We start from the raw sequence: 21260 nt of genomic DNA, 5'->3' as shown, positions 1-21260 counted from the left end.
TCGCACCCACACGTGTGAGCCATGGCCTGGATGCGTGTGCACCCTCTGGAATACGTGACATGGGACAGGGTCTGGTGGTGCCCATCTGGGCAGGAAGAGGGTGGGAAAGGATCCCAGGCTCTCCCTGGGGTTCAGCATCACCCTCTGCCCTCAGAGCCCACTGGGGGAAGCACCAGGATGGGGACACCGATGGGGACATGAGAGCCCCAGGTCTCCTGGCACGGTGCTGAGGGGCTCTAGGCACCTGTCCCCGACGTCCCTCTGCCCTCCCAGCACAGCACCCACACACCTGCAGGCTCTGCCCCCACTTTTATTAGCAAGCCCTCCCCATAGAAAAGTGCAAGATGAGGCTGGAACAAGCAGTGCCCCCCACCCCAAGCAGGGTCTGGGGGCTCTCTGTACCTAACACTGTGAGCAGGATGGGTGTGCACCGCCCTGGGGGTGCAGCACCCAGAGGTGAGAACGGAGGAAAAGGGGAGGGGGAAAGGCAGAGGGTGGGTCTCAACCTCTCCTTGCCCCCCCTGGTGACCCCACAGCCTGGCAGGGGGGGTGTCCCCCCCTCAGTGGTCGCTGAAGCCGGGCATGGGGAAGGCACGAGCGAAGGTCTCGACGCGCTGGCGAAGGTCGCTCAGGCGCCGCTGGGTCTCCGGGTCCTGCAGCAGGAAAGTCTTGAAGTCCTGGAGTTTACCTGGGGGTGGGGGGGAGCAGGTGAGGAGGGCAGGGCCCCACGGGTGCTCCATCCCTTCCCAGGTACCCACAGCAGGAGCTGGCACCAGTCTGGGGAGCAGGGCTGGCACCACAAGGGGAGAAGGGCTGAGAGGCACCCAGGAGGGGGGAAACGGGGGGAGAGGGGCTCCCCATCGCTCACTGGTTTTGCTCTTGACATCCAGGGCCAGGGTGATGCCCTCATCGATGAACTCCACGACTTTCTGGAAATCCTCCTCGCGGAACTGGCGGGAGGTCAGCGCGGGGGCACCTGGGGATGGAGCCCATAAGGGACAGGAGCACTGTGGGGGCACCAGGCCCCCAAAGGGCTCCCTGAATCCCAGCCCCCTACAAGGATTCCCTCAATCCCAGCCCCCCAAAAGGGTTCCCTGAATCCCAGCTCCCCAAAAGGGTTCCCTGAATCCTAGCCCCTCAAGGGGCTCCCTCAATCCCAGCCCCCATGGAGCTCCCTGAGTTCCAGCCCCCCAAGGAGCTCCCTGAGTCCCAGCCCCTCACTGGGGCTTCCCCAGGAGATCCCCAAGTCCTGGTCCCCATGGGGTCCTCCTCCCTTTCTTGGCCAAACAAGCTCTGAATTCCCACTTGGAGTCCTCAGAGAAGGCTGAAACAGAGTGGGGTGAAAACCTGGGGACCCCCCACCCCAGGGAGGGACCCCCAGCCCAGGGAGGGACCCTTGGCAGGCCTGTCCCTCACCGAGGCGCAGTCCCCCCGGTGTCAGTGCACTCTTGTCCCCTGGACACGTGTTCTTGTTGGCAGTGATGGAGACGAGCTCCAGCACCCGCTCTGCCCGCGCCCCGTCGATGCCCTTGGGCCGCAGGTCCACCAGCACCAGGTGGTTGTCGGTGCCACCTGGGGAGCAAAGGAGAGGGGTGAGCACCCCTGAACACCCCCAGACCCCTCTGCCACCCCTTTTCCTCTGTTCTGCCTCGCCCCCGCTCCTCTGCTCCCCGATCCCCCTCACACCTCACTGCTGCCCTGAGACCGAGCAGAGCCGCTCGTCCCCAGCGCAGCTCGCCCCTCCTTGTCCCCAAAACAAAACAGCAAAAACCAAACCAAACAGCGGGCTCAGAGCATTACCTGACACCAGCGTGTACCCACGCTGCAGCAGCGCCTGTGCCATGGCCTTGGCGTTCCTCAGCACCTGCTGGCAGTACTCCCGAAAAGCTGGGGAGCTGGCCTGGGAGCGGGGGACACCCCATCAGCACAGGGGGGACAGGTCACAGGTCACCCCCGGCCCCAAAACAAACCCCCCAGCCCAGCACAGACCTGTTTGAGGGCCACAGCCACGGCAGCAATGGCGTGGTTGTGGGGTCCCCCTTGCAGGGAGGGGAACACGGAGAAGTTGATCCTGTCCTCCAGGTCGTACAGGGTCTCCTTGCCCGTCTTCTTATCCACGGAGCGCACGCCCTTGCGGTAGAAGATCAGTCCTGACCTGGTGGCAAGAGACGTTGTCACCTCTCCTCCCATGGGGACACCACCTCCATGGGCCTCCATCCCCATGGATACAGCCCCCGTGCCAGGGGAGTGTTAAATTCTAGAAATCTGGGGGTTCTGAGCTTTCTGTGCTTTCTGGAGAACACTGCTTCTGACATGAGGCCTTGGAGAAGGCTTCCAAATTTGAGTGATGGAGTTAAAATCACAGGTGTGTAGTGAAATAGAAGTGTGTGATTTCCTATGGTGAAGGGTTTTAAATTTTAAGTTTTTATCATATAGGGACAAAATGCAGGATTTCCCTTTTCAGTGTTCTTCCTCCTTCCTCTCCATGGTTTCAAGTAGTAGTTTCTAGTTAGACAGTCAGTGCTACACTGAGGGTCACAGAAGTATGGTTATTAAGTCAAAAGTATAAATAATATAAATTGAATAAATATATACAGAAATATATTGTATTGTATACTATAGTATAAAATACAGTATAAAATATAGTAAAAATATAGTATAAATATAATATAATATAATATAATATAATATAATATAATATAATATAATATAATATAATATAATATAATATAATATAATATAATATAATATAATATAATATGTTGTAGTATATATGATGTTATATATATTATATAAAGTATATTTTTAAAGTATATATAAAGTATATTATAAAATATAGTATAAATAATATAAGTTAAATCTCTATTGGACTGTTTAGCTTTAAGAGACCTAGTAAAGTCACCTCCATTTTGCTCACTTCTAGCTCGTGGCTAAGAGTGTTACTAAACTTTCTGTACTTTAAATAAGATTTAATTAACAACCAAGCCCAAACACGAGAAAATTCGTCTCTTTTAATCCTAGCTCTGAGTAAAAAAAAAAACAAAAAAAAATTAAAAAAATTTAAATTAAAAAAAAAAAAATTAATTTCAAAACTGAAATGAATGACTGCAAACCAGCAGCAGCCGTTGCAGGGGTCTCACCTGGCGCCACGCAGGGTCTTGTGCGTGGTGCTGGTGACAACGTCGGCGTGCTCGAAGGGTGACGGGATGGCCTTGGCCGCCACCAGCCCGCTGATGTGAGCCATGTCTGCCAGCAGGTACGCCTTGACCTCCTCGCACACCTGGGGACACCGAGGTCACCTGCTGGCCCCAGCCCGTGTCCCCAGCCCGTGTCCCCAGCCCCTGTCCCCAGCCCCTGTCCCCCCTGTACCCTCTTGATGCGGGCGTAGTCGATGAGCCGGGCGTAGGCGCTGGTGCCAGCGATGACGAGGCGGGGACGGAAGAGACGAGCTGTGACCTCCAGCTGGGCGTAGTCGATCAGTCCTGTGGTGGGCTGGGAGGGACAGACAGACACGGCAGTCAGCCCGGGGACAGACAGACAGACACAGCAGTCAGCCCGGGGACAGACAGACAGACACGGCAGTCAGCCCGGGGACAGACAGACAGACAGGTCAGCCAGTGCAGGGACAGGCAGACGGGTCAGTGAGTCCAGAGACAGACAGAGAGATTGGTCAGTCCAGGGACAAACAGACAGGTCAGTCAGCCCAGGGACAGACAGGTCAGTCAGCCCAGGGACAGACAGACAAACACGGCGACAGGCTGACAGACGGGTCAGCCAGTGCAGGGACAGACAGACACGGCAGGCAGCCCAGGGACAAACAGACAAACACGGGAGTCAGCCCAGGGACAGACAGACACGGCAGGCAGCCCAGGAACAGACAGACAGACAGACAGGCAGATTGGTCAGCCCAGGGATAGACACATAGGTCAGTCAGTCCAGGGACAGACAGACAGACAGACAGATTGGACAGTCCAGGAACAGACAGACATGGCAGTCAGCTCAGGGACAGACAGACAGGTCAGCCAGTGCAGGGACAGGCAGACGGGTCAGTGAGTCCAGAGACAGACAGAGAGATTGGTCAGTCCAGGGACAAACAGACAGGTCAGTCAGCCCAGGGACAGACAGACAGGTCAGTGAGTCCAGAGACAGACAGAGAGATTGGTCAGCCCAGGGACAGACAGACCGAGTTCTGTCATGTCCACCTGAGGCCTGGGCATCTCCCCTAGCACTGGGACACACTGGACATGGAGGGGAGGCAGGGCAGGGGTTTGACAGAGCAGCTGGGACACCTTGGGGACACCTCGGGGACATCTCAGGGCTCATCCCTCCCCGACAGACCCTCCCTTCCCCCAGATCCTCCCCCCCAGCTCACATCAAGCTTGTAGGGCATCGACTCGAAGAAGATGGAGGTGGCCGAGATCCTCTTGACGTCGGTCATGTACCCGTGGGTGAGGCTGCGGGGAAGGCAGGGGGTGAGGCCGGGACCCCCGGGGGGCAGCAGGACCCGTGTCCCCCCCTCAGCTCCCCACGTACTGGCCCCCATCGGGCAGGTCCAGCCCCATCAGGCGGTCGTGGGGCTGCAGCAGGGCCGTGTAGGCAGCGAAGTTGGCCGGGGAGCCCGAGTAGGGCTGGACGTTGACGCCCCAGCGGGCGGGGTCCAGGTCGAACGCTTCCAGCGCCCGCCGCTCGCACAGCAGCTCGATCTGATCCACCACCTCGGCACCCCCGTAGTACCTGGGGACACAGGACGGCGTCACCACTGCCATCCCCCACTGGGGAGCATCCCAGGGGCTCCCCTGGATGTCTCCTGCAGCTGAACCCCAGCGCCCCCCCAGCCCACTCCCCACTTTACCTCTTCCCAGGATACCCCTCCGAGTATTTGTTGTTGAGGCAGGAGCCCAGCGCTTCCAGTGCTGCCCGGCTGCAGAAATTCTGGGGGGAAAAGGTGGATGGGGAAACAGAGGAGCCAAATCCCCTAAACAGGGAGTCCCCCAGGCCTGACCCAACCCCTGCCCAAGCTCCCCGGCCCTCACCTCAGAAGCGATGAGCTCCAGCCCCCGGCACTGCCGATCCTTCTCCTTCTGCACCAGGCTCCACATCTCGGGGTCGCTCTCGGCCAGGCTCTCCTGCCCCGTCCACCCAGGGACGTGCGGGGTGGCGGCGGCGGCGGCAGCGGGGCCGTGCTGTGCCCGCTGGCTGCCGGTGCCCACCCGGCCCCCCCATCGCTGCAGGCTCTGCACAGAGAGGGGGGGACAGGCTGTGACCCCTGGAGCCCCTCTAGCCCGTCCCAGGACCTGCAGGTGGCAGTGGCAGGTGCAACACCCCCATGTTCTGTCTCCACTCACCGGTGTCACCCCGCAAGGTGGGCACGTGGGGACCCCAAGGACCCCACAGGGCACATGGAGATTCCTCCATGGTGCCCCCAAAAGCACATGGGGACCCCACAAAGCTCCACACAGGGCACATGGGAATCCCTCCAAGGTTCCCACAGGGCACAAGGGGACCCCCAGGACACACGGGTACCCCCCAAAGCTCTCCACAGGGCACAGGGGGACCCCAAGGACCCTACGGGGCACATGGAGATTCCTCAAAAGCACATGGGGATGCCACAAGCTCCACACAGGGCTCATAGGAATCCCTCCAAGGTTCCCACAGGGCACAAGGAACCCCCAAGACACACGGGTACCCCCCAGAGCTCTCCACAGGATAGAGGACCCCACAAGCCACATGGGGATCCTCCCAAGGCCCCCACAAGGTATATGAGGACTCCCTCAAAGTCCACACAAGGCACACAAGGACTCCCCAAGACACTTGGGGATCCCCCTCAAGCGCCCCACAAAGCACTTGGGGGGTCCCCCCAAGCTCAGTGCACACCTGGACTCTCACCCATGGGACCCCCCCTCGTTGTAGGGGGGTGGCCGTGGGGGGACCCTCGCAGAGTGCCCCGTGCACAAGCAGGGGGGGCTCCCAGCGCCCCCCTCACCCCAATGCCCGGTTCTGGGTGATGTAACCTCCGTGGCCCCATTGCATCACCCGCGGGGCCGCGGGCTCCGGCCAGGGGCCAAGGCCGGTGGCCGTGGCTGCCCCGGCCCCGGGGACTTTGGGATGGACACAAAGTCCGAGGGGTGGAGGGGGGGTGGGACCGGGACGGGACGGGGGGGGGGGGGCACACACGACACCGGGATGGGGGTCCCGGTGCCCAGCCGGGGGCGAGGAGGAGAAGCGGGATGGAGTTGAGACCCCCGGGGGTGATGGAGGTACCCAGGGGTACCCAGTGGGAGAATAACGGGGCACCGGGACACCCCCCGCAGCGGGGACCGGGACCCCCCCACGGGGGGGACAGAGACCCCTGCGGGCACCGGGGGGCTGCAGCACACTGCGGGCACCGGCACCCCTGAGAGCACCGAGAGTCCCCCGGTGACCGGGACCTCTCTGGGTTCCGGGACACCCTCTCCGGGCACCGGGACTTCCCGTGCACCGGGGGCCTCAGTGAGTGTCCCCCGCCAGGTACCGGGACTGTCCCCCCGAGCACCGGGACCCCCGTGAGCATCAGGAGACACCGGGGACCGGAGCGCCCCGGGGGATGCGGGAACCGGAGATCTTTACCGGGGACGCTTACCGGGAACCGGGAACTCCCCCCCACCACGGGCACCGGGCCCCTCTCCCAGCCCCGAGGCTCACCCTGCCCAGGCGGAACGGCCACATCTCGGTCCTCGCTGCACGTGGGTCCCGGCCGGGTCCCAGCCCCGGTTCCGGCCCCGGTCCCGGTCCCGGCCCCCGCCTGGCCCCGCCCCCACGCGCGCGCTGCCGGGAGGGCGGAGCCACCGGAGCCGCGGGGCCGACGGGAAACTGGAGGTCCGACACCTCCCCCACCCCCCCTCAACCGGGGTCAGCCCGATCCCTGCACCCCCATCCCTAATTTTGGGGTCCCCCATCCCTGAAACTCCCCCTTCCCTAATCCTGGGGTCTCCCATCTCTGCAACCCCCTCACCTCAACCCGAGGTCTCCCATCCCTGAAACCCCCTATCCCTAATTCTGGGATCCCCTATCTTTGCATCCCCCCCCATCCCCAATTTTAGGGTCCCTCAGCCTTGCAACTCCCCATCCCTAACCCTGGGGTCCACTATCCTTGTATCCTCCCATCCCTAATCTTGGGGTTCCCCATCTCTGCAACCCCCTAACCCCAACCCGGGGTCCCCCATTCCTCCCCCCAACCTTATCCTAGCGCCCCCATCCCTGCTCATCCCCCAGACTGGGTCTCTCATCCTTGCACCCCTCCCCCCATCTCTAATTCCGGGAGCTCCCTCCTTCCTGCACCCCCCATTCCTAATCCCGGGGGTCCCGCCTCCTCACTCTCCCCCCACCCCCGATCGAGACGGGATCAACACACTCCTTTTTTTTTTTTTTTTTTTTTTTTCCTAGGCTTTTCTTTATTTTCCACTTTTTTTTTTCCATTTTAATTTTCTTTAAAAAAAAAAGATGAAGAAGCCCCTCCCCGAGAGGACGGGGCAGTCCCCAGGGAACCCCCCACGCCCATCACATCCCTAACCACCCCCTGCACTTCTTCACGGCCTTGGATGGAGGGGCTGCACACCTGGGGGGGTCCCCCAGGGAGGTGGGGGGGGGGGTCCATGGGGGGCTCGGATGTAGCACCGGAGCGTGGCCAGGGAGGGAGGGCTCCAGAATACGTGGGTGGGGCTGTTGCACATGCATGGCACACGTGTGTCACACGCACATGTGTGCACAGCTGGGAGGCTGCAGAGACACCAAAACACCCCCAGTGTATGGGGTGGGGACTGAGCCCCCCCTCCAGCACCCTGACCTGTCCCAGTGCCCTCTGTGACACCCCAGAGGTGACATCGCACGGGGCTGTGCCCCCCAGTGTACCCCCACACTGCCAGCGACCCCAGCCCCCAGCATGGGGGGGCTCCGTGCCTGCACCCCCCCAGCTGCAGTGGGGGGGTCTCGGTGGGTGGGGGGGTGTCAGTGGGTGGGGGGGGGCGGGGCCCCCAGCACCAGTTGTACCCGAGGCAGCGCCGGGTGGGGCGTGATGGAGTTTCAGTGGGTGGGGAGGGGTCTCAATGCGTGGGGGTCCAGGATTCCCAGCACAGGCAGTACTACAGTGACGGGGTGTCAGTGGGTGAGGGGTCTGGGACCCCCAGGAACAGGTGTACCCCAGTGATGGGTGTCAGTGGGTGGAGGGGACCCCCAGGAACAGGTGTACCCCAGTGATGGATCTCATGTGTGGGGGTCCAGGACCCCCAGCACCAGCTCAACCCAGTGATGCAGTGATGGGATGTCACTGGGGGGGAACTGGGACCCCCAGCACCGGCTCTACCCCAGTTTGGGGTGCTCAGGGATAAGGTCTCAGTGGGTGGGTGGGACCCCCAGAACTGGCTGTACCCCATTGTGGTGCAGGGATGCTGCAGGGATGGGATGTCATTTTGGGGGGAAACCTTCAACGCCCAGAGCCAACTGAATCCCTGTGATGGGATGGCATTGGGTGGGGTCCAGGAGCCCCAGCACCGGCTGTCCCACAACCCAGCACAGACATACTCCAGTGATGAAAAGGGGGTCGGTGTGGGGGTGACAGGGGGCTCCAAATGACAACGGGGCACTGCAACCCCCCCGTCCCCCACCCACACCCTGCTCCGGTGCCATCAGCCGAAGTAGGGGTTGTCGTGCTGGAAGTTGTAGTCGGGACAGACCTTCTGCACCAGCTTGTAGTCGATGCTGAGGAAGGAGATGAAGATGCAGATGACCTTGAAGGGCTTGGCGCACAGCCAGGCCGCGTGGCTCTGCGTGTGCTCCGTGAAGCACACCTTGGACGGGTCGTACAGGCACGGTTTGTTCTTCCGTGCCCGGTTCGTCTTCTCGTACTCCACGTGGCAATTGAGCGCCTTGGCCGGGCGCCCCTCGGGCAGGGTGCTCTGCTGGGGAGGGGGCGGTGGCTGCAGCAGTGCTGGGGGGCCGGGGACCAGCACCTCGAACCCCACGGCCTTGGAGGGGGGCACGATGCTGACGGAGACGTTGCCCAGGCTGGAGGAGTTGTGTCGGAAGTAGACGCTGAAGGTGCCGTTGATGTGGTCGACGATTTTCCCCGTCACCAGGAGGCTGAACTTGAGTGTCTTGATGTTGAAGTAGAAGTCGCCCCAACCAAAAATCTTCTTGGTGCGGCTGGATTTGAGGGTGGGCTTGCGGTGGGCGCGGGGGCCCAGCAGCTCCCCGGCTGTCTGGTTCTTCTGCCAGTCCCAGGGGCTCCGGCCGGTGCCCAGCGGTGTCCCCGCGCCCCGGGGGGGCTCTGCCGGAATCAACCCCCGCCCGGGGTTGAGCACTGGGGGCTTCAAGGTGCCATAGGGGACATCCTTGAGGATGGAGGTGCCCATCTCCAGGTACCCCAAGCTCTTGGCGATGTGACCGCCAGCACACACCGTCTGGGGGAGAGAGCAAACACTGCACGAGCTGTGCCTGTGCCCTTCCTCATCCCTCTGCAGGCACCCTCCTCATCCTCCTGCATGTAACCCTCCTCATCCTCCTGCCTGCACACTCCTCATCCTCCTGCCGGCACCCTCCTCGTCCTCTACCTACTTGCACCTCCTCATCCTCCTGCATGTACCTCGCCCCTCCTCATCCTCGTGCCTGCACCATCCGGGCCAGGACCACACCAGCCCCTTCCCGAGGTTCCCCCTGTCACTGGGATGGACACCAGCGAGCAGAGCCAGATGCCAGCCCTAGCCTGGGACCCCAACTCTGACGTGTCCCCTGTCCCTCATCTCCCTGCCCACCTACCCCTCGTGCCCCCATCCCTCATCCTACTGCTCCCGGGGTGCCCGCTGTGCCCTCTTGCCCTGCCAGCTGCTCTGGCACGCAAGATGCTGCTCCAGCAGCCCCGGCCTCGTCAATCACTGTCGCCCTGAGCTGGCAGGTGCTTGGCTGCTCCGGCAGTTTCTGCTCTGGATGACCTGGATCCCGGGGGGAACGAGGGAGGGGGAGTGGGGAGGGGGTGGTGAGCAGAGGCACCAGCTGGAGGGGCTGGGGGCAGCGTGGGGGGCTGTGCTCTCATGGGAAGTTGAGGCAGGCCCAGGGAATGACTCCTGTCAATGCTGGGGGCTCATCCTGGCATCACTCACCCTACGGAATTGGCTTGATGTCTTTTCCTGCTTGGGAATGATCCCCATTAGGAATGATAAGGATCCCATGAGCCCCCCATGCCCCCTCCTCCATGGCCAGGTGGGTCTCAGTGCAAAGTCTCTCTGCAGAGATGGAGCAGCACCCTTGGGGGAGCCCAGCCAGGGACCCCCACACTCTCTGCTGAGCCAGGGGCTCTGATCCATCCCTGGGAACCCCCTGAGCTGTGCCAGGCTGAACCCCTCAATCTGCTCTGATTGTGCTGCACCAGAGAGAGGAGCCCTGGGCAGGGCATGCAGCCCCGTCATGTCCGTGGGAAAGGGATTTGGGGTGTTTCAGTCCATCGTGGGCGGCCGGGGTGTGCAGTGCAGAGCTGCAGCTCAGCATCCATCCCTGCACCCCCAGCCCGGCCAGGCCCCCGCTCCCCCCGGCTCTCTCCGAGCGCGGCTGCTGCCTTCGCCCTTATCTATATTTCAACGCAGCTTCAAAGCCGGGCGCCTTCGCCAGCCGGAGAGGGGGGGCAGGACCGGGATGGCAAGATAACGAGGGGAGCGGGAGAGGGACACCCCTCAGCTGAGAGAGCTGCATTTTTGGGAGAGGGGTGGTGTCTGCATCCCAACTCTGCTCCGTCTCTCTATCCGTCAGGTCTGGGACCCCTCACACCCCACAGTGGGGAAGCCAAGGGGCACTGGGAGCCCCTCAAATCCTTCTGCACCCACAGTGAGGGGCTGGGGGCTGCAGGCCACGGGGAACAGGCACAGCAGCGCATCCTGCTGAACCCCCACCGCCGGGAAGGATTTCTGGAGGTTTCCGAGCTCTGCGCTGGATTTCCATCTCAGCCAGGGCTGGGAGCCAAGGCCGGTCCCCAGTGCCGCAGGTGCCTGTGCCCTCCTCCCCTGCCTCAGTTTCCCTTTGCAACCCCCTCTCGCCGTGATCCCGTGCAGGGATGAGAGGGGTGTGATGTGATCCGATTGGAGCAGGCTGTGATGGGAATCGCTGGAGGGACAGGGGTGGGCAGGCAGCGGGGAGGAGACGCAGTGGGAGCAGAGAGGGACAGGCACTGGCAGTGCCCGCTGTGCCCCCGGGGGCTGCGGATCCCCAGGCCAGGCTGGTGCAGGACAGAGCCAGGGCTGAGGGGCACAGGCCGGGCACGGACAGAACAAACATCCTCCATCCCTGCAGTAATAGAGGTGCCCCAGCCCCTGCGGGCGAGGGGCCAGATTGGCAGCCCCCCAACCCCTCCAGTCCCTCGGCAGGAGCTGCTGGGGGAGCGGGGGATGAAAGGGAATTGCAGAGCAGGGCAGCGGCTGCGATGCAGCCAGGGCGATCGATTGCGGCACCAGCGCAGCCCGGCAGTGCGGGGGGACCCTCGCTGCCCGCAGCCCCCGCTGAGCCCAGGCGGGCCGGGGGGCTCGGATCTGCGGGCTCGGGGCAGGGATGAGCAGGGCCAGGGACGCTTCAGCCAAGGTCACCCCCCCCTGCTCCCTGGCAGCGCTGTCGGCATTCAGGGCAGGTCCCGTACACCTCGCGTTAAATATTAATGCTCCTGCTGTGCCGTCGGGGTGCAGCCGCACAAACGTGCCCCTGAACCTCCTGGACATTGTGGGTGCACGGAGGATCCCAGTGCCGCCCCCCTCCCACCCTGTTCTCACCAGGATCTGTGGCTAGTGCCAGGCAGGGCCATGCCTGGCTCTGTGGCGTGAGGGGCTCTGCTACCACGCACAGGTTACCTGAGATGGTTGTTTTTCACTGTCACATGCACGGCTGTATCTACACATCCCTGCTGCTCCCCTCTTCATCCCCTTGCCTGTGCCCCTCCTCATCCTCACGGCATCATTCCATGGTTTAGCTGCTCTCAAGCCCCTCGTGTGCCTTTCTGTACCGGTGTGGGGCTGCCGTGTGTCCGCAGGCACCGTGTGCCACCCCCCGTGAGCACCCGGAGCCAGGCAAGGATGCGGGAAGGGCTGGAGGCAGCTGCAGAGGGACCGGGAAGGCTCTCGGTGCCGGCATCAATTTGGTTTGTCAGGCCCGGCAGTGATGGCCACTCACATCCCATTTGCTGTTGGGGCCAAGCGCCGTCAGCGGCTCCCCCGAGACCCTCGGTCACCTTGGTGGAGGGGAGGGGAGCAGCAGGGGGGGACAGGGGCCATGGCAGCCCAGTGTGGGCTGGGATGAGCTCCAGCACCCCGAGAGTGGGGCTGGGAAAGATGGGGTACGGGCTCAAGGCAGAACAGCCCCGTCAGCACTGGTGGGGAGCAGAGCACCACAACAGCCCCCAACAAAGGCCTCATCTCCACCACCAGCCTGTCCTCATCCCAGGCTTGTCCCCATTGCTTCTGCTAACCTGCTTCCATTCCTATGGCCAGCCTGTCCCTGTCCCCATGGCCACCAGCCTGTCCCCATTAATACCACCAGCCTGTTCCTGTCCCTGCCACCACCCTATCCCCATTAACACTGCCACCCTGTCCCTGCCTGTCCCCATTAACACCACCACCCTGTCCCCATTAATACCACCAGCCTGTTCCTGTCCCTGTCACCACCCTATCCCCATTAACACTGCCACCCTGTCCCTGTCCCCATGGCCACCACCCTGTCCTGGTTAATACCACAGCCTGTTCCTGTCTCTACCACCACCCTGTCCCCGTAGCCACCACCCCGTCTCCATTAACGCCACCACCCTGTTCCCATTAATACCACCAGCCTGTCCCCATCTCTATTGCCCGCCCGTTTCCATCCCCACCCCTGTCCCTGTCCCCACACCTTGGCGGGGCCCTCTGGCAGCACAGACGCTGCTCCACTGCTCGGGGGGTGTCCCGCTCTCCCCATGGGCGCAGGGTCAACCCAGCCTCTCCCCTGTCACCCGGACGCCTTCGTTAGCGCGAGGAGATTAATTGGAGGTGGTGAGCGACAATCCCCGCGGGCCCGCTCCCCCCGGCACGCGCAGCCCGGGGCGCCGTGGCATTTCCAAAGGTTAGCAGCAAACAAGGTGCCTCTGACAGCTCCCATTTATCTCCCGGCGCCGCGCGGGTGCTAATGCGGTGCCGCGGTGCCGCGCCGGGCTCCGCGGGGCTGCGGGAGGGACCCGGCGTGCCCAGGCGTGTCCGAGCGTGGGCGAGGGAGCGCGGAGAGCTCCGGGGTGCTTGTTCCCGAGTCTCTGCGTGAGCGTGTGCACCCATGGGTGCCGCAGGTGTGTGCCCGGCCCACCTGTGTGCCCGAGTAGCGCAACGAATGGCAGTGGGTGCTGTCGAACACATGCAGGTGGGTGCGCACAAACACCTCCACGTGTCCTGCGTGGCCCTGCGAGCACGTCTGTGTGTGCACGCACACGGTGACACACACGCGGTGACAGACGCGGTGACACTCATGCGGTGACACGCACATACATGGAGCGAGGTGCTTGGTGTGACTGCGCGTCCCGGGTGACGCGTTCCGTGCTCCCTGTGCGCCCGCCCCCGTCCCCACCGCCATCGTGTCCCCATCTCTACCATGTGAGCCCGCCCCCATCCCCACTGCCAGCTTGTCCCCATCAACACCGCCAGTCTGTCCCCATCCCTGCACCCAGCCTGTCCCCATCACTACACCCAGCCTGTCCCCATCCCTACACCCAGCCTGTCCCCATCCCCACTGCCAGTCTGTCCCCATCCCTGTACCCAGCTTGTCCCCATCCCCACTGCCAGTCTGTCCCCATCCCCACTGCCAGTCTGTTCCCATCCCTACATCCAGCCTGTCCCTAACCCTACACCCAGCCTGTCCCCATCACTACACCCAGTCTGTTCCCACTCCCACTGCCAGCCTGTCCCTATCAATGCCACCGGCCTGTCCCCATCCCTACCAACAACTTGTTCCCATCTCCACTTCCAGGCTGACCCTGTCCCTACAGTCAACCTGTCCTAATTCCTGCAGCCAGCCTGTCCCAATCCCTATTCCCTACCTGTCCCCATCCCCACTGCCAATTTGCTCCTATCCCCATCACTGTCCCCATCCCGACCAGACAGGCAGGGCACGGCCGTGTCGCTGCCACACTCAGTTACAAGTGACCATCCTGGGGAGTGCTTGGTGCCAGGGCAAAGCACTGATGTGCTCCTGGGCACCCCCGGGCTGGCACTGGGGAGGTGACACCTGCTCCCTCCCCGTGATGGCTGCAGTCGAGGATGCTGGCAACGGATCAAGGGCAAAAGGACAGGGGAGGAGGGGACACACAGGGACAAGTCAGGACACACCCATGCATGGCCACCTTGCCACATGTGCATTCACAGTGATGGATCGTGCCTGGAGAGGGGCTCAGCAGGATCACCTCAAGGCTTCCTCAGTCCTTCCTCTGCCCCTTCTGTGCTGCCTGTTCCTGTCCCAGGCTTGTCCCCATCTCTACTGCCAATCTATTTCCATTCCAAGCCAGCCTGTCCCTGTCCCCATGGCCAGTCTGTCTCCATGCCCACCATCAGCCTGTTCCTGTCCCTACCATCACCCTGTCCCCATTAATGCCATCAGCCTGTTCCCAGCCCCATCCTTGTCCCCCAGCCCCGTTCCCATCCTGTCCTATCCTGTGCAGCCACAACCCCTGAGAGGATGGTGGGCAGGTGAGCATGACACCCCCTGCCCCATGATGGGTACCTCCAGCACAGGGATGGGCACCCCCAACACCAGGATGGGCACCCCAGCACCAGGAAAGGGCACCCCAACATTGGCCACCCCCAGCATCAGGACAGGTGAATCTGACACCTGCACCTCCTCAGCCAGAAGAGAGCCTGGATGAACTCACCAAGGCCAAATCCACCAAGTCCACGAAATTCACCAAATCCAAACAAATCCACCAAACCCACCCTCGAGTCCTTCCAGCTGTGTGCCCGTGCTCCTGCTGGGGTCCCGCTCCCGGTGACACTGACACTGTGTGTGCCCAAGTCACCTCGAGCAGAACCACAACCCACACAGGGCTGGGGGGATCAGCTTTGGATCAGCTGTGCCTTCACCCCCCCAAACAGACACCTCGCTCCTCGCCGACAGAAAAAAATATGCAAATGCTGCAGCTTTATTAACGGGCTCGGCACGCGCTGGCTAATAAATATTTCATAGCCCGAGTAGGACTTTTTTCTCCCTCCTCCTTCTTTCTTTCGTTTTGGTTCCTTTTCCCTGTCACTCGTTTCCTGCCTTTTCTTTCCTCAGCCGTTGTTTTATTTATTTATTACTTTTAAGGGCTTCACGGTGAGGCAGGAGCTGGGAGGTGGCTGGGGGGGAGCCGGGAAAAATGTACATCCCGAGTCTCTCCCCCCACGGGTGAAAAAGGAAAGTGCTGTTAAGAGCAAAGGAAAAAATATAATAGAAAGGAGGAGACGGCAGCAGGCAAAGGATTCGGGGCTTGTGTGACTCATTGGGCTGGAGGAGAAAAGGGAATGAATGGGAAAACAGGAGATAAACGGAGCAGGAGGGGGAGAGGGGGTGCGGGTGGGTGGGCAGCAGCTACAGCAGAGAGGGGATAGGGGGGTGGCGGGGGACAGGGACATGTGGCTGTTGGACATCTGTCACCCAGCAGCTCCCAGAGGCCAACAGGCCTGGAACCCCCTTGATTGATTTTGGGGGCCACTGGGGTGGGGGCTCCTCCTGGCCACCCCCAGTCACACTGTGCAGGACGTGGGGACACGGGCAGCTCACGGGGATGGTGTGTGGGGACAAGGAAGTGCAGCCAGCAGGGTCCCAGTGTCACACCCACATCTCCAGTGCCAGGGATGCCTCCCAGGACTCTCTTCCTCCTTGGCCCTGCCTCAGTTTCCCCCCAGCAGAACAGGCTGTGGGGTTCCCTCTACCCCTCCTCCAGCTCTTCAGCAGGTGAGGGCAGAGAGGCAGCAGCTTCCCCCAAGTCCCCCAAAACTGGGCGACCCCAGGCCCTCAGCAACACAGCCCCCAGCTTCTGCCCGGCTGCTCCCCCCCCAGGCACCCCCACCCCTCGCCTCACCATTTCACTTTATTATTGCAATAAATGTAGCCATAAAAGTGGCAGGTATTGGCGCGCACAGAGATCGCTGCTCCTGAGCTATGGAAATGTAATTTCGAGTGTGCCCGGGAAATTTTATAAGATCGTATCAGGCGGGATCATAAATCGCATTTCCAGCCCCCCCCGCCCTGCGCTCCCCTGGATGAGACAGGGCCAGTGCGAAGGTCACCAGAGAGGGGGTGAATGCTGGGCTGTCCCCTCTGTGAGACCCCATCCCTGTGACCCCCACACTGCACATCTCCCCCCAGCATCCCCGGTGCCAGCTGGGATTTGTTCCCCCCAGGAAAAGGGGGCAGCAGCAAAGACAGGGCTGTCCCCTGCACCCCCCAGCACTGGACTTTGATTGAAACCCTCCAAGAGACCCCCAGGAGCACTGGGGACCCTCAAGGGCATCGCTGGGACCGCAGCTCCTCTGGGGTCACAAGGATCATGTCCCACTGCTGGCTCCCACCAGGAGCAGGGGACAACGTGACTCTGCAGCCCAGGGTCCCCTGAGACCCTCCTGGTGCCCCCCAGGGCTGGATTCAGCCCCACTTTTCCCCCATCACCCAGCCCAAGCTCCGGCCTCTCGCAGGTGCCAGGTGAGCATTGCTCTGCCGGCTGCAGGCCCAGGGGACAATGAGAGGGTCTCCCCCAGTGTGACATCAGCCCAGCAGCTGGGACGGTCACGGGGGTCACACGGGATCCGTGCACAGCGGGGTGCGACGGGAATTGATTTGGGATTGATTCGCGTCCCTGCTCTGTTCCTCCACAATGACTTTCCTTTTGCAACAGGGAAAAAAGGCGGGGGGCTGGAGAAGGGGGGGGCACCGGGACGTGATTATTCCTTCAGCAGCAATCCAAGCGGCGGGAGAGGAAGCTTCATCTTTCCTGGGCCATTTACCTCCAGCGCCCGAGCGCGAAGGCTGAGCCAGGCACCGCGGCGAGGCTGGAGCTCGGCCAGGGCAGGGGGTGGGGGGGGCTCCAGCTGCGGGGTCTCAGCTCGGCGTCACCCCAAGCTCGGGCCACCGGCTGCGGGGAGCGTGGCTCCCTGAGAGGAGGAGCTGTGGATGCAGAAAGGGCGGGCAAAGTCATTAATCCGGGAGTGTTAATTGGCAAGGGTGTGATTAGCGGCGGGGGCTCAGCTGGGGGCTGCTGTCGCAGGGGGGAGCGCCCGCCTTGTCCCCCATCCCGGCTCGGCCACCTCTGCCAGTCCCCAGCGGAAAACTGGCAATTAAAAACAGGAGAGAGGGGGGGAAAAAGCAATAAAACCGGACCCGGCTTGGAGCCAGAACGGCACCGGGAAGCGCAAGGGTGGGTGGGTCTGGCTGGGGGGCACCCCTGGGCGCTCCCCCTCTCCTGCCACAGCTCCCCCTCCTCGATGAGGCTGCGCCAGCCACGCTCCAGGCTCCAGCCTTATTGAATCTCCCAGCTTAGGGTGCAAAGGGCACCAGAGGGAAGAGTTATTAAAAAAAGGGAAATGAGTCGCTTGGAAACCTTCTTTCGGAATAACAGTGTGTGTTTGTTTGGCGATAGATTAGCTCAGCCATGCTGAGCACACAGCACCCGCCGCAACGGCGGGCGGCTCGGGGAGCTGCAGGAACGGCACCGGGGGATGCACGGAGCCGATCCCGGCCCCGTGGGCACCACCCGGGCACCGGCACGGAGCTGCAGCCGGGCCTGGAGCTCAGCACCCCCAGGGACCCCAGGCCAGAAGGGGCTGCAGGGCAGCAGCACCACCCAAATCCTCTCCCCTGGCCCCAAATGTGATGCGCTCCTCCGAGCCACGAACCGGGTAAATTCCCCCTAAAAATGGCAGCTGGGGAGGTGGGAATTGGGGTGTCCTTGCATGGAAAGGGCTGGCAGCATCTGCTAAGAGCAAAGCCAGCAGCCCAGGAGACAGCTCCTGGGTGACAGCAAGGCGAAGGAAGGGACAAAGTGGATGAGTTTGGCATCCCGGGCCACCAGGCTCTGGCTGGCATGGCCACCGGCAGAGCGAGGCAGGATTTTCCTGCGAAGGGTTAATCCAAGAAGGAAAACCTGCCAGCAACACTCAGGTGCTTCACAGACAGCCGCTGTCTCACCTGCCTGTGCCAGAAAGGAGGGAAATCGAGGCACGGGCGCAGGGGGTGGGGGGGGGACACATTCTGGCAAAGGCAGCAGGGATGGACAAGGGTGAGGAAAGACACCCTTGTCCCCGTCCTGCTCCTGCTGTGGCACCCAGCCATCCCATCGTGGCTTCATCCCGGTATTCCTGCCTGTTCCAGCCTGCTCCAGCCCAATCCAGGGCCATCACCACCCATCCCCTCTACTGCTGAATCTCGCTCAGTGCTGGGTGGGGGTCACCCCATCACCAGGGCATGGGGCACCCAGGGCCAAGGGTGGCATCTGCGTCCCAGGATCCCCGGGGGATGCAGAGAAATCGCCCTTCCTCCCACCAAGGCCGGCTGTACCCAGCCGAGGGTCCTGGGTGCACCTGGGGGGTCTGGCTGGGACCCTCGAGCCAGGCTAGCCCCACCCGGAGGGACCCCTAAGATTTAATAGTCAATGAACAGAAAATAATGGCATGCATAAAAATAACGCAGGAGCCCAGGAAAGGCTGGGAAGGGGAGGGGGTGTCACTTGGAATCAGAGGTGGGCTCGTCCCCCTGCCTCTTCCAGCACTGCCAGCACAGCAAAGCCCGGGGAGCAGCAGCCACGAAGGGTGGAGGAGGCCGGGGAGGGGTGGTCTGCACCCCCACAGTGGGAACAGGACAGAGTTTGTCCATCCCAGCAGGGGTTGGACACACCAGTGTCACGTCAGCAAACCCAGGGCACGGGAGGTGACAGCCTGGGGGTCCCACACGCTGCGAATCCCTGCCTTCTGCACAGGGACAACGCTGGCACTGCTGCCCCGGGGGTGCAGCCCCACCTTCGCCCAGTGCTCCCATCACAGTCCTGGTGGCACTGGGAGCCCCAGTCCAAGGCGCCCGCTGGAGCCGGGGGGAAGCCAATGGGACCCCCCCACCCATCCAGCTGCTTCCTGACCCCCGAAAGAGACCGGGAAAGTTTCTCCCCAACAGGCCCAAGGAGCCGAGGGGCAGGAACGGCTCCGTTCCCCTTCCCTGGTACCCGCTGGGCTCACGGCTGGGCAGACCCCGGCCCCACCTGGAGCCCTGGGAGGGGGGAGGGACCCGGACCCCCATCACAGAGGGGTTGGGGCTCAGAGCATCTCCCTGCGCAGGAGGCTCCTGCACCTTCATGCCCACCCCATGCCCCAGGCCATGTCGGTGCCCCCCAGCTTTGAGCCCCCCGTGCCCCCCCCTCAGCACCGCCGCCTGCGTGGGCGTGGGGGGGGGGGGCCAGGGCAGCGCCCTGCTCCGGATTTCATCAAAACAAACCCATTTGTCTTGAAGCAGCTCCAGCACCGACAGATGCTCTGCAATGGATGGACACGGGGAGGGGGGGTCACGCCGAACCACCCCCACACGCGGGCACACGTCTCCCCCTCCCCAGGCAGGGAGCAGCGTGCCAGGGAGAGACAAGTTACAGGAGCCTTTGCCTTGGGGGGGGTCGGGTGGTGCAGGGGGGGGTGTTAGGGGGTCCCTGATGTGCATCCAATTCCCGAGAGGGAATTGACTCGTTTGATTTTATTCATGAAACACAGAAAGTAAAAATGGAGTGTCAGGAAATCAGATCTGCTGGGTGATGAGCTCGGCCCCCCCGGCTGGGCTGGGGGGGCTCCTTCCCCCCCTCCTGACCACCACGGCGCTGGATGCAGCTGTAGCCCCCCGAGGGGCTCCAAGAGGAGGTGGCGGAGGGGGGACACGTGGGGGTGAGTGGCCTTGGGAAGCTTCAAGTATGTGGGACTAGGGGACATTGTGGGGGGGACTCTGCAGGCGGGGGGGGTTTCTGCGGCTGCAGCCGCTCCTCAGCTCCCAAAAACGGGCGAAAGGGTGAACAAGCAAAGCCCCTCCCGACCCCCAGGCCTGTTCCGTGGGGTGAGACCCCCACGCGTCCTCCCCATGGCTGGGGGGCACTGGGTGAGATGGGAATGGGGCGGGTGGGAGAAGCCCCCGGTGCAGGGGCTGAGGCCGAACAGAGTCGGGTCAGGAATGAGGCGTCGCCTCTGCAGGTGGTTTTGGGGCTCACGCCCTTGGCAGAACCAGGGAACAGCTGGGAACACACCCCCCCCCCCCCCCCCCCCAGTCCTGCGTGGGGACCCCCTCTCGCTCCCCGACACGGCCACCGTGGGGAAGTCACCCTGCTCCCTCCTCCCCAGGTGTGCTGCAGGTGCGGGGTGTGGGACAAGGGCTCCCCGACCCCCCCGCGGGGCTCCTCAGGCAGAGGGTCCGACCCACCCACGCGTGGCCGCCCCCCCACGCTCACGCGCGGCTCCGTCTCGCTGCCCCCCCCGCACCTGCCAGACGGCGCCTCCCGCGCTCTGCGACCGGGGAAGGGGGGGGGAGCTGGAGGGGCTTCACCGGCGACGGGACCCCCTGAGGCTCCCCCCGATACCACAACTCCACCCGAGCTCCGGGACAGCCCCGTGTCCCTCCAACTTGGGGGAGGGGCAGGACCCCTCATATGCCCCCCCCGTCAGCCGCCCCCCCATACAATTCTCTTACGACCCCCCCCCAATGCCCGCTCTTTCCGTGACTGACACAGCCCCCCCAATGCACGACACCCCCCACATTGACAGATCCCCCCTCCTCAACTGCACGACCCCCGTCAGGACCCCACGCCCCCTCCCCCGGATTTGTCCTACGCCCCCAATAACTGCACGACTCCCCCCTCCTGGAAATGCCCCCCCCCTCCGGTAATCGCCCCCCTGGCCGGTAACCGCGCCCCCCCCCCATCCCCCCCGCCCCGCGGCGGCCGCAGCTCGGCCGGGCGGGGGTCGCGGATGCCCCGTACCTGCAGCAGCAGCAGCCCGGGCCCGAGCAGGGGCAGGCGGCGGCGGAGCATCGCGGGGCTCCGGGAGCAGCGGCGGCGGCGGCGGCGGCGAGGGGCGGCGGGAAGAAAGTTGGAGACTTGCGGGGCCGGGCGGCGCCTCGGCGGCCCCGCCAATCCCGGCCGGCGGGGGGGCACCGGGGGGGCGGCTCCGGGGGCGCCGGGACCCCGCACCGGCCCCGCGCGCACCGGCGGCTCCGCCACCGAGCGGGCCGAGGGGCGCGGGGAGAGCCCC

The 21260-nt window shown here is 63.1% G+C and overlaps 2 protein-coding genes across 2 annotated transcripts; both read right to left on the bottom strand.

Moving 5' to 3' along the window:
* Window positions 1–292: 292 nt before the first annotated feature.
* On the bottom strand, window positions 293–6793 carry SHMT2 (serine hydroxymethyltransferase 2). The gene is made up of 12 exons (XM_014892546.2): window positions 6682–6793; window positions 5034–5234; window positions 4853–4932; window positions 4534–4734; window positions 4373–4454; window positions 3370–3492; window positions 3141–3280; window positions 1990–2155; window positions 1801–1900; window positions 1417–1572; window positions 869–976; window positions 293–688 (listed from the first exon to the last, which is right to left on the bottom strand). The coding sequence occupies exons 1-12, from the start codon at window positions 6703–6705 to the stop codon at window positions 561–563; spliced, it is 1509 nt and encodes a 502-aa protein (XP_014748032.2). The 5' UTR covers window positions 6706–6793; the 3' UTR covers window positions 293–560.
* Window positions 6794–7978: 1185 nt separating this feature from the next.
* Window positions 7979–21053, bottom strand: NXPH4 (neurexophilin 4). Its single transcript, XM_088180822.1, has 2 exons — window positions 20990–21053; window positions 7979–9434 (listed from the first exon to the last, which is right to left on the bottom strand). The coding sequence occupies exons 1-2, from the start codon at window positions 21038–21040 to the stop codon at window positions 8661–8663; spliced, it is 825 nt and encodes a 274-aa protein (XP_088036948.1). The 5' UTR covers window positions 21041–21053; the 3' UTR covers window positions 7979–8660.
* Between the last annotated feature and the right edge of the window lie 207 nt (window positions 21054–21260).

The sequence above is a fragment of the Sturnus vulgaris genome, chromosome 30 (genome assembly GCF_052056855.1).
Source record: "Sturnus vulgaris isolate bStuVul1 chromosome 30, bStuVul1.hap1, whole genome shotgun sequence".
In the NCBI taxonomy this organism is placed as follows: domain Eukaryota; kingdom Metazoa; phylum Chordata; class Aves; order Passeriformes; family Sturnidae; genus Sturnus; species Sturnus vulgaris.
Note: the sequence above shows the minus strand (reverse complement) of the source record. Positions and strands in the feature narration are given on the sequence as shown.